At 47.6% G+C, this 13,170-nt stretch overlaps 1 protein-coding gene across 1 annotated transcript in view; it reads right to left on the reverse strand.

Annotated features, from left to right (window-relative positions):
• Positions 1 to 3,299: 3,299 nt before the first annotated feature.
• Positions 3,300 to 13,170, reverse strand: part of LOC145389996 (high affinity cGMP-specific 3',5'-cyclic phosphodiesterase 9A-like) — a 36,681-nt gene continuing 26,810 nt past the window's right edge. Inside the window, exon 9 of the mRNA XM_080265090.1 lies at positions 3,300 to 3,342. Within this exon, the coding sequence (XP_080121216.1) occupies positions 3,322 to 3,342 (21 nt within the window). The 3' untranslated portion in view covers positions 3,300 to 3,321. The remainder of the gene's footprint in view (positions 3,343 to 13,170) is intronic.

Consider the following 13,170-nt stretch of genomic DNA (forward strand, 5'->3'; position numbering starts at 1 on the left):
GGAGATATAGTATATTGAACTGGAAGGACTGCATACCTTACATCCTTCATTAACCATTGCTGCTACCTTTAAATAAGAATTATCATACTGAAGGTAATTACTAGCAGCCTTCATTAACATATTACTGTACTGTAATTAGGAGAGAGGTTTCATAAGTTGATTGGAAGTCAGGAGACAGCAGGAATATACCATTACTGTTGGGGATGAATTTGTGTGTAGGCTATGATATAGGAAGCATATCTCAGAATATGGATGTACAAGGTTAATCATATCTTGTATAGTACTTACACTTTCAGATTTGATAGCTTTTCCTTTTGTAATCTTTACTGAATGATGCAATCAGTTCATGATTACACATTATATAATCTCAGACTTCATCTGTGTCATTGTAGTTGGCTCACCTTGACAAATTTTAGTCCTTCTGCTGCTTAGTTCCTGTATCTAAGTGGCAGAATAAGACGGTATTATGGTTTTGCATCCTCCCCATAGATCTTCATTGTGATTTGCATGATAATCTAGTCTTTATCTCTAGAAACAGCTCAGCATTCAAGGTGGAGAGATGCCAGGTTTTTGTCAGTTTAGGGTGGACATGTAGTCTATATGGTTTGTCTTTATTGTTTTATGTATTCATTATTATTATTATTATTATTTTTTACTGTGGATCAAATTTAGCGATTCATCTCTTCCGTTTATAAATCGGTACAACAGATAGGCTTTCATTCTCAGAGTATGACCACTGAGTACTGTACTGTCTTCCTGTGCAGTGTATATTTTGTCATTTGTACTCTCATTATAAGTTTCATTAAAGAATTTGTATCATATGTTTAGTTTCTGTGTCACTCAGTGTGTTAAGTTTATGTAATATATGGTTAATCGTTTAAGTCCTGCCGTTGGATAGCAGTCTAAGTTGCAGTTTTTACTTTCTCCCTTTATATAAGTAGCAACTGCTCTATATTCTTTCCATAGCACTTGTTCATGATTAGCATTGAACTGCAGGCTTAGGTATTCCAAGTAGCTCAGGAAATTTCGAAATATCTCCTCCTAAAGCGACATTAATAGGTACATGACAATTTAGTTTAGTCTGTGCATGATAGTTCAATTTCCCATTTTTTGTAACATGTAAAGAAATAAAATACAGTAGAAGTTTTAGCCGATATTCTCATGGGGGTGCGGTGGCATGGTCAGCATGGTGCTGGCCTGCTGATCAGGAGGACCCGGGTTCAAATCTCGGTGTGATAGAGGTTTCTTTAAAATGTGGCTGAGGGAAGTTTGCGTAGCAGGCTTTCCTTAAAACCACAAGGCCCCATACTTACACTTCAGCTCACACACACACACCAAGACACTTACACACACTACTACATACATACACACACTACTACATACATACACACACACACACACACACTACTACATACACACACACACACTACTACATACATACACACACACTACTACATACATACACACACACACACACTACTACATACATACACACACACACACACTACTACATACATACACACACACACACACACTACTACATACATACACACACACTACTACATACATACACACACACACACACTACTACATACATACACACACACACTACTACATACATACACACATCAAGACACACACACACACACACGACACGTACATTGCCACAGCCACCTTCACACAGTAGACACACCACACACACACACACACAGAGGGTGGGACAGACACACCACAGGCAGACAGAGAGGGACATATACAAAACACAGGGAGTGAGAGAGGAGGGGGTTTTATTAAAAAGTCCAATTTTGGTATACCTCCTGTGGCAAAATTGATATAGCCCCCCCTTTAATATTTTTTGGATATTTTCATTTAGTGCCCCCCAGGCCCCAGACCCACTCGGCTGAACCAAATTGTCTGGCGTCAGCTGGAACATGATATACCAGAGTTATGCAGGTCATGTGGGGGTTAATGGTGACAGTGTAGTAACTGTCAGGCTCCTATGACTCACTCAGCCGAACAAAATCGTCTGTCAGCTGGAATGGAATACTAGAGTTGTCCCAAGCACCAGAGGGTTAAGAATCTTAACCCCCTGAGTGATGCTCGGGACAACTCTAGTACCCCATTTCAGCTGACTCAGACGATTTTATTCGACTGAGTGAGTCATAGGAGCCTGACAGTGTCAATACCGTCACCATTAACCCCCTCACGACCGACATAACTCTAGCATCATGTTCCAGCTGACGCCAGACAATTTGGTTCAGCCGAGAGAGGATCCTAGGATCCTGAGAGACACTATAACATCACAAACAAAATACAAAATGCCTTCCCTCCATCTTGAACGTACTATAATTCATTTACATTAAGTAAGCTCGTATTTCCGTATTTTTGCAGCTTATTTCATGTATCTTAGTTAAAAGAAAAAAATACTACGAGCCGGTGAATAAAACCAACACTTGTAGACGAAGAATATAATTACCAAACAGTTTCGGTGGACACTGCCACCATCTTCAGTGGTCAAGATAGTGAGAGGGAGTGACATAATGACCATACAAGGGTTCCTTTTTATGCCTGTGTGTGTGTGGAAGGGTGGGGTAAAGGTGAGGTGGGGTGGAGTAGATTGTAAGCGGGGATTAACCCAAGGGGGATTTTGGGGGTGACATTACCGGACTGGTCAGGTGTAATTCCTATCTGACCTTACCTGTGTCGTAGCAGGAAGGGACATGTCTCTTCCTGCTACGACACAGGTAAGGTCAGATAGGAATTACACCTGACCTGTCCGGTAATGTCCCCCCAAAATCCCCCGTGGGTTTATACCCGCTTTCATCTCCACCCCACCCCACCACCTTACCCCACCCTTTCACACACACACAGGCATAAAAAGGAACCCTTGTATAATCAGTATGTCACTCCCTCTCACTATCTTGACCACTGAAGATGGTGGCAGTGTCCACCGAAACTGTTTGGTAATTATATTCTTCGTCTACAAGTGTGGGTTTTATTCACCGTCTTTGATTATCACGCAAGAGTGATTCATCCAGCCAATACTACGAGCTCTGTATCTTTTCATAGCCCTTCTTCGTGACTAGCATCGTATTCTAGTTATCTATAGTTACAACTGAGCATTCAAGTTGGAGGGATCACAACTTTAAACAATTACAGTAAACAAACAAACAAAAAGCAAGTGTTGTCCTCTTGACCTCTCGTCTTCGCAGGAATGCAGCGGTGGGGCCATCTTGTGCGTGGAATGCGTGAAGTGCAGGCTCTTGAGTGGAAGGAGCACGGAGCCACGGGAGACTCAATAATATTCGCTAGTCAGCCAGTCTAGAAGCCTGGGACATTTGCCTGAAATAATAATAATAATAATAATAGAAGTAACAACAAAACCAGTCATATACATAATTCAATATCTTAGTCACTCGATCTGTCCATTCCGCCCCTTCAGTACGAGGACGCATAGCTGTAAGCTATTTTTTCTAACATGGGAGGTTCGATACGTTTGATTAAGCCTATCCATAAGACTCCTAAAGCTGAGTAAATGCCTCTGAAAGTTGCAAAATATAAAATATAAAACGTCTATATGATATAAAAACCTTTGTTCACCTCCGGGACTCGATCTGTGGCGCCTAGAACAAGTGCTGACGTCATGTTTACACTTTGCTACCTTTAGACGATTTCCTGGAGCTTAAAGAAACCCTCTCGGGATGATGGGACAGACACAATAACCCCTTCAGACAGAGAATGACTTAGTTACTTTGTTCTAGGTAACCGGACGATATTATTCAGCTTAGGAGATCCCCTCGTAGTGAAGGGGTTGATGTTGACTGTATCTAACCCCTCCAGTACGAAATTTCTCTCCAGAGTTGAAGAAAATCGTCTGGAGGAAGAAAGATGAAAATGGAAAAAAGTGTTAATGTGGACAATGAGTTAGATAAGACTGGTTTGGTTAAGGTAGGGTAGGGATGGGACGGTTGTGGCAGGGTGGGGTAGCGTTGGGTCGGTTATGGCCGGGTGGGGTAAGGTTGGGTTAGTTTTGGCAGGGCGGAGTAGGATTGGGCCGGTTTTGGCAGGGTGGGGTAGGACTTGGTCGGTTTTGGCAGGGTGTGGTAGGAATGGTTCGGTTTTGGCAGGGTGGGGTAGCGTTGGGTCGGTTTTGGCAGGGTGTGGTAGGAATGGTTCGGTTTTGGCAGGGTGGGGTAGCGTTGGGTCGGTTTTGGCCGGGTGGGGTAGGACTGGGTCAGTTTTGTCAGGGTGGGGAAGGGTTGGGTCGGTTTTGGCAGAGTATAGGTTAGGCTTCGGTTGGTTTTGGCAGGGTGGGGCAGGATTGGGTCGGTTTTGGCAGGGTGGGGTATGATTAGGGCAGTTTTGGCAGAGTGGAGTAGAACTGAGTTGGTTTTGGTAGGGTGGGGTAGGGTTTGCTCGGTTTTGGTAGAGTGGGGTAGGATTGGATCGGTTTTGGCAGGGTGGGGTATGATTGGGTCGGTTTTGGAAGGGTGAGGTAGGATTGGGTCGGTTTGGACAGGGTAGGGTAGGTGTGGGTCGGTTTTGGCAGGGTGGGCAAGGATTGGGTCGCATTTGGCAAGGTGGGGTAGAATTGGGTTGGTTTTGGCAGAGTAGGGTAGGGATGGGTCGGTTATGGCAGGGTAGGGTAGGATTGGGTCGGTTTTGGCCGGGTGAAGTAGGATGGGGTCGGTTTTTGGCAGGGTGGGGTAAGATTGGGTCGGTTTTTGGCAGGGTGGGAAAGGATTGGTCGGGTTTGGCAGGGTGGAGTAGGACTGGGTTGGTTTGGCAGTATGGGGTAGGGATGGGTCGAGTTGCGTTTGGGAGGGTAGGATAGGTTATGGCAGGGTAAGATAGGGCTGGGTGGTGGTGGACTGGGTAGGGTAGTGTAGGGCTGGGTAGGGTAGTGTAGGGCTGGGTAGGGTAGTGTAGGGCTGGGTAGGGTAGTGTAGGGCTGGGTAGGGTAGTGTAGGGCTGGGTAGGGTAGTGTAGGGCTGGGTAGGGTAGTGTAGGGCTGGGTAGGGTAGGGTAGGCTGAATCAGGGTAGTGTAGGGTACAGAAGAGAGGTGGGTATAACTGCCGTTTAGTTCCGTCATATACAACGCCTATTTCACTCAGTTATACTACACTGTCTCATCAAATTTGGGGCGATCTTCTCTACGATTTTTGTTCTTCTCCGCTTAGTTCAGTCCTTTAGTTCATTCATGACCCTTGGCTTTCCTTTTTTTTTTTTATGAGGTGGAGCGCAGGGGCACGAGGCTAGACCACCATTAGTCCAGAATATTAAAGGGTAGGCCACCAAGTTACGCCCTGTTAACGTCTACACGTCAAAACATCTGTCCACCTCTGGGACTTGAACCGCGGAGCGCTGGACGCAGAGCTCTCGGTTTGCGGATGTCACTTTTACTCTTTGCTAGCTTCTGACTATATCCTACAGCTTCAGAAAACCCTCTTAGGATGACGGGACAGAATCATTTAACTTGTGCTAGAGTCTACTGTGTACTCTGTTCCATGTCTTTGGGAACTAGAGTATAGCATTGTAGGCTTTCTTTGCATACTTAACTTTTTCTGTGATATTGTATTTTAGTCATTTGTAATACCATAAAGGGCAAAGTAAAGTTGATATACAGCTGATTCTTTTATTATCTTTAGTGTTTTACAAGAGTTTACAATTACAATACATTTACAAAGTATACAAGTAGCAATGGCAGCAGCTGTTAGGTTACTCTGGCAGAAGATTTTATATATTAAAGTATCTCAAAGTATATCACAAAAGTATTGGACTAGAGGAAATGTTTCAAGTATTATCAAAGTATATCAGTTAAATACGGCCAAGATACCTTTAGCAATTAATATTATGTAGTAGGTCCTATGTCTATCTCCAACTCGCTCCCTCGCTCCTACTCGCCCCTCTACCCTCTCTCCATCACGCTCACTCTAGAACGACAGAAAAAGAAAAAGCGCATAAAAAAGTAAAGGTGGGGAAGAGAAAGAAGCACTAAAGCAGACAGACACTAACAGACAGACACACCATCCCAGCACGTTCGGCTGCGCTGAGGACAGGCAGACAGGACAGCCGGAGAGGAAGATGGAAGTGGAAGGAAGTCCCCCTTTCCCGCCTCCCCCCACCCCACCTCCCTCCCCAGACCCACCTACCTGCCACACCCTGCCTAGTATGCTGGGAACTAAACACACACACACACACACACACACACACAAACACACACAAACACACACACACACACACAATCACACCCTAAAGGAAAATACAAAGAAAAATACAACCTGTCACCTGTCCTGTCCGGCGCTCCGATCTCCCTGCAGGCTCTCCGGTCTCCCCTGGTCTCTCGGCCGTCTCGTCTCTCCCTCGCAGCCGTCTCTGTATCGCCTGGGGAAATACAGGAACATCAAAGGTGCCTAAGGAATGCAATGCCTACCAGAGTAACGCTATACAGGTGCCGCCACAGCTGCTGCTACCCTCCCTACCACATCACCTATCAGTACAAGCTACAACACACGCTGCACCAGTTCCTCTGCAGGGCTTGCCATGTTCTCGAGCGGCCATCTCGTCGTCTACAGCTGCTATTTCTTCCGTAGTTGCCACCCCTTCTTCTGAGGTTGCCATGTCTTCTGAGGTGGCCATCTCGTCTTCTGAGGTTGCCATCTCGTCTTCTGAGGTGGCCATCTCGTCTTCTGAGGTTGCCATCTCGTCTTCTGAGGTTGCCATCTCGTCTTCTGGGGCTGCAGCTTCGCCTTCCCCCTCGCCTGCAGTTGCCATCTCGCTGGCCAGGGTTGACATCTCGTCCTCCGGCGTTTCCATCGTTTTCTGTGGAGCAAATATCAATTAGGCCAAAGTACGCACTATATGCTACTGCTGAGCCTATGTCCCGTATTCTGGGTGGCATAGCAGGCTTCGTAGCGCATTTCCCTGAGAGATTTATTTTCCATAACACCAACATTATATTGCAAACTTACGTCAATGTCTTCTAACCCCAACTTGTCATCCAATTCCTTCCCATTCCACACATCCTTCCTTTAAGTTCTTCACAGCCATACTGTACCATCACCACACCCACACTACCACCACCACCACCACAACCACACACCACCACCACCAACACCGTTGACATCACCACCTTCACAACACAGCTATCAGTGCTCTCGTGCAAAATTTGTCAGAGAGAGAGAGAGAGAGAGAGAGAGAGAGATTTGTGCGTGTGCGTGTGTGGTGCGTGTGCGTGTTTCGTGCGTGTGTGTGTGTGCGTGTTTCGTGCGTGTGTGTGTGTGCGTGTGCGTGTTTCGTGCGTGTGTGTGTGTGTGTGTGCGTGTGCGTGTGTGCGTGTGCGTGTGTGCGTGTGCGTGTGTGTGTGTGCGTGTGTGTGCGTGTGCGTGTGCGTGTGCGTGTGTGTGTGCGTGTGTGTGTGTGCGTGTGTGTGTGTGTGTGTGTGTGAAAATAACTCTTTTAACAATAAACAAAATGCATGACTATGTGTACGATGTGAGAAAAGCTCAGAAAAAAATATTTCAAATTTCAAAAAGTTTAAAAATGGTTCAAATACCTTTTACTTGTGAAGAAAGCTAATTATTTCCTACACTCCTGTCGTCTGTCGTGTCGGTGTAAATATCCTTTGCTTGCCTGGCCGTGTAAATATCCTCTGCCTATAACTTGGTCAGATGCGAAAATCCTCTTCCTTTCTTCGTGTCAATGGAATAATTCAACTTGAGAGGTGGAGAGAAGAGGTGTCGAGAAAGTAGGGGGAGGGAGTTTGATCATTGGTGGCAGGGAAGATGGGAGGGGGTAGAAGGAAGAGGTGAAGTGGGGTAGGGAAGAGGTGAGGGTAGGGGAACAGAGGGGAGTGGGGTTGAGGGAAGAGATGAGGGGGTAAGGAAGAGGTGAGGGGTAGAGGCATAGAGGTAGGATTAGGGTAGAGGCAGAGGGAAGAGGTGAGGGGGGTAGAGGGAAGAGGTGAGGGGGTAGGGAAGAGGGGAGGGGGGTAGAGGGAAGAGGTGAGAGGGGGTAGAGGGAAGAGGTGAGGGAGGTAGAGGAAAGAGGTGAGGGGGTAGAGGGAAGAGGTGAGGGGGTAGGGGGGAAGAGGTGAAGGGTGTAGGGAAGAAAGGGTGAGGGGGTAGAGGGAGAAGAGGGGAGGGGGGTAGAGGGAAGAGGTGAGGGGGTAGAGGGAAGAGGTGAGGGGGTAGGAGGGAAGAGGAGTGAGGGGTAGGGAAGAGGTGAGGGGGTAGAGGGAAGAGGTGAGGGGGTAGAGGGAAAAAGTGAGGGGGTAGGGAAGAGATGAGGGGGTAGGGGGAAGAGGGGAGGGGGTAGGTAAGAGGGGAGGGGGTAGGGATGAGGGGAGGGGGTAGGGGGAAGAGGGGAGGGGGTAGGGAAGAGGTGAGGGGGTAGGGAAGAGGCGAGGGGGTAGGGATGAGGGGAGGGGGTAGGGAAGAGGGAAGGGGGTAGGGACGAGGTGAGGGGGTAGGGAAGAAATGAGGGGGTAAGGAAGAGATGAGGGGGTAGGGAAGAGATGAGGGGGTAGGGAAGAGGGAAGGGGGTAGGGACGAGGTGAGGGGGTAGGGAAGAAATGAGGGGGTAGGGAAGAGATGAGGGGGTAGGGAAGAGATGAGGGGGTAGGGAAGAAATGAGGGGGTAGGGAAGAAATGAGGGGGTAGGGAAGAGATGAGGGGGGTAGAAGGAAGAGGTGAGGGGGTGTCACGGGGTTTTTAAAATATCACGGTAATTTTGAAATAAATGGTTAAATATTATTTAAATTGATAATATTCAATAATATTGAAGAGCAAAGACAATGGTTGTCTTGCTACATCAAGCAACGATTACTTTACGTTGGCTTAGCACGATTCTCTGAGAACGAGAATTTATAAACTTCCTCAACAGTACACAGCAGAGACTAATTACCGTACTCACAATTGCTGAATTACTGTACTGTTAGCCTCTGGAGAAAGTTACATCACCCCTGACAATAAATAACTAATACTAATAATAATAACATCAGGTTCTTGCTGATGCATTAACTCCTGGCACAACGGATTTTAAGTTAATACAAGACTGGTCTAAGTACCAGTTATGAATAGTAAAACGTTTATGCAAGCTAGGAGCTATATGGAAAATAAGCTTAATTATGGAGAAATGAAACAAGATTTACTCTACATTAAGCTCAAGAAATAGAACTGTTAAATTTATTAATTACAAAAATAAATTTAACATTACATTTCAAATCAAATCAATGAGACGCACTCGCTCACTCACACAGAAGCTAAATACTTACGCCTAGGAAAAACACCTTAACTAAGCTCTTAAAACTACAAAATACACAAAAGAAATACCAGTCGATGAATACTATGTATCACCACTAAGGTGGGAGTTTGAAGAAACTGATACTCTGTGGAGCTTGGGATGCTAGCTGACCTCTCTTCACTTCTGAGCACAGTACCTCTCTCCGTCAAAGCCGCCACTAGACTGAATTCAAATAATGCCTAAGCAGGACGCACAGGCCACCGGAAGAAGGCGTGGCTAACGGTTGAATGAAGCAGAGGCAAACGATAAAGAAATAATTGTATCGCTCAGTAGCGCACTTAGTGACGTGCATTAAATCGGTCACTTTTTGAAAACGGTGACGAATTATTTGAAAAGTATACCCCGAAATGGAGAGAGAAACGGTTAACTGAGCGATACACAGTGAGTTTTCCACTATTAGTTCGTGGCTTCTCACAAAAAGGAAATGTCGCGAATTGATTCGTGACAGCAGGATTGAGTCTTTTTTGGCAGGGTGGGGTAGGATTGGGTCGGTTTTGGCATGGTGGGGTAGGGTTGGATCGGTTTTGGCATGGTGGGGTAGGGTTGGATCGGTTTTGGCAGGGTGGGGTAGGGTTGGGTCGGTTTTGGCAGGGTGGGGTAGGGTTGGATCGGTTTTGGCATGGTGGGGTAGGGTTGGGTCGGTTTTGGCAGGGTGGGGTAGGGTTGGGTCGGTTTTGGCAGGGTGGGGTAGGGTTGGATCGGTTTTGGCAGGGTGGGGTAGGGTTGGATCGGTTTTGGCAGGGTTGGGTAGGGTTGGATCGGTTTTGGCAGCGTGGGGTAGGACTGGGTCAGTTTTGTCAGGGTGAGGTAGGATTGTGTCGGTTATGACAGAGTATAGGATAGGTTTTGGTTGGTTTTGGCAGCGTGGGTTAGGATTTGGTCGGTTTTGGCAGAGTGGGGTTTGATTGGGTCGGTTTTGGCAGGGTGGGGTAGGATTGGGTCGGTTTTTGCAGGGTGAGGTAGGACTGGGTCAGTTTTGTCAGGGTGAGGTAGGATTGTGTCGGGTATGACAGAGTATAGGATAGGTCTTGGTTGGTTTTGGCAGCGTGGGTTAGGATTTGGTCGGTTTTGGCAGAGTGGGGTAGGATTGGGTCGGTTTTGGCAGGGTGGGGTAGGGTTGGATCGGTTTTGGCAGGGTGGGGTAGGGTTGGATCGGTTTTAGCAGGGTGGGGTAGGGTTGGATCGGTTTTGGCAGCGTGGGGTAGGACTGGGTCAGTTTTGTCAGGGTGAGGTAGGATTGTGTCGGTTTGGACAGGGTGTTAGGACTCCATATTATAATTACAAATCATAATAGTTCCGTCATATCCAACGCCTATTTCACTCAGTTATACTACACTGTCTCATCAAATTTGGGGCGATCTTCTCTACGATTTTTGTTCTTCTCCGCTTAGTTCAGTCCTTTAGTTCATTCATGACCCTTGGCTTTCCTTTTTATTTTTATCTTTTTTTATGTGGTGGAGCGCAGGTGCACGAGGCTAGACCACCATAAGTCCAGAATATTAAAGGGTAGGCCACCAAACTGCGCCCTGGTAACGTCTACACGTCAAAACATCTGTCCACCTCTGGGACTTGAACTGCGGAGCGCTGGACGCAGAGCTCCCGGTCTGCGGATGTCACTTTTACACTTTGTTAGCTTCTGACGATATCCTACAGCTTCAGAAAACCCTCTTAGGATGACAGGACAGAATCATTTAACCCTTCAGACTTCAGACTTTGTCCTAGCTGACCGCACGATTTTATTCAACTTAGGAGATCCCCTGACAGAGAAGGGGTTGATGCTGGCTGTATCTAACCCCTCAAATTCAAAATTCCTCTCCAGAGCTGAAGAAAATCGTCTGGAGAAAGAATGAAGAAAACTGAAGAAAGTGTTAGAGTGAAAAATGAGTTAGATAAGATTGGTTTGGTTAGGGCAGGGTAGGGTTGGGTCGGTTATGCCAGGGTGGGGTAGGGTTGGGTCGGTTTTGGCAGGGTGAGGTAGGACTGGGATAGTTTTGGCAGGGTGGGGTTGGACTTGGATGGTTTTTGCAGGGTGGGGTAGGATTGGGTCGGTTATGGCAGGGTGGGGTAGGGATGGGTCGGTCTTGGCAGGGTGGGGAAGGGACGGGTCGGTCTTGGCAGGGTGGGGTAGGGACGGGTCGGTCTTGGCAGGGTGGGGTAGGAATGGGTCGGTCTTGGTAGGGTGGGGTAAGATCGGGTCGGTTTTGGCAGGATGGGGTAGGATTGGGTCGGATATGGCAGGGTGGGGTAAGATCGGGTCGGTTTTGGCAGGGTGGGGTAGGATTGGGTCGGTTTTGGCAGGGTGGGGTAGGGATGGGTCATTCTTGGCAGGGTGGGGTAGAGATGGGTCGGTTTTGGCAGGGTGGGGTAGGATTGGGTCAGAGTTGGCAGGGTGGGATAGGAATGGCTCAGTTTTGGCTGGGTGGGATAGGTATGGGTCGGTTCTGTCAGGGTGGGGAAGGGTTGGGTCGGTTTTGGCAGAGTATTGGTTAGGTTTCGGTTGGTTTTGGCAGGGTGGGGCAAGATTGGGTCGGTTTTGGCAGGGTGGGGGTATGATTAGGTCAGTTTTGGCAGAGTGGAGTAGAATTGAGTTGGTTTTGGTAGGGTGGGGTAAGGTTTGCTCGGTTTTGGTAGAGTGGGGTAGGATTGGATCGGTTTTGGCAGGGTGGGGTAGGATTGGGTCGGTTTTGGAAGGGTGAGGTAGGATTGGGTCGGTTTTGGAAGGGTGAGGTAGGATTGGGTCAGTTTGGACAGGGTAGGGTAGGTGTGGGTCGGTTTTGGCAGAGTGGGCAAGGATTGGGTCGCATTTGGCAAGGTGGGGTAGAATTGGGTTGGTTTTGGCAGAGTAGGGTAGGGATGGGTCGGTTATGGCAGGGTAGGTTAGGATTGGGTCGGTTTTGGCCAGGTGAAGTAGGATGGGGTCGGTTTTGGCAGGGTGGGGTAAGATTGGGTCGGCTTTTGGCAGGGTGGGAAAGGATTGGTCGGGTTTGGCAGGGTGGAGTAGGACTGGGTTGGTTTTGGCAGGGTGGGGTAGGATTGTGTCGGTCTTGACAGGGTGGGGTAAGGTTGGGTTGGTTTTGGCAGTATGGGGTAGGGATGGGTCGAGTTGAGTTGGGGAGGGTAGGATAGGTTATGGCAGGGTAAGATAGGGCTGGGTGGTGGTGGACTGGGTAGGGTAGGGCTGGGTAGGGTAGTGTAGGGCTGGGTAGGGTAGGGTAGGCTGAATCAGGGTAGTGTAGGGTACAGAAGAGAGGTGGGTATAACTGCCGTTTAGTTCCGTCATATCCAACGCCTATTTGTTCTTCTCCGCTTAGTTCAGTCCTTTAGTTCATTCATGACCCTTGGCTTTCCTTTTTTTTTTTTTTTTATGAGGTGGAGCGCAGGGGCACGAGGCTAGACCACCATTAGTCCAGAATATTAAAGGGTAGGCCACCAAGCTACGCCCTGGTAACGTCTACATGTCAAAACATCTGTCCACCTCTGGGACTTGAACCGCGGAGCGCTGGACGCAGAGCTCTCGGTTTGCGGATGTCACTTTTACTCTTTGCTAGCTTCTGACGATATCCTACAGCTTCAGAAAACCCTCTTAGGATGACGGGACAGAATCATTTAATCTTTCAAGCCGAGAACAACTTATTTACCTTGTCCTAGCTGACCGCATGATTTTATTCAACTTAGGAGATCCCCTGATAGAGATGGGGTTGATGATGGCAGTATTTAACCCTTCCAGTTCGAAATTTCTCTCTATTGTAGAGGTGAAGAAAATCATCCGAAGGTAGAGAGAAGAAAACAGGAAAAGTAATGTAGTGGTGAAAGGGCTGTACAGGGGAGGGTAGGTTAAAGTAGGGTAGAGTTGGGTTGGCAATGGC

Source organism: Coenobita brevimanus, unplaced genomic scaffold (assembly GCF_032717465.1).
Source record: "Coenobita brevimanus isolate Jiangsu-jjx unplaced genomic scaffold, ASM3271746v2 jjx.HiC_scaffold_2691, whole genome shotgun sequence".
In the NCBI taxonomy this organism is placed as follows: domain Eukaryota; kingdom Metazoa; phylum Arthropoda; class Malacostraca; order Decapoda; family Coenobitidae; genus Coenobita; species Coenobita brevimanus.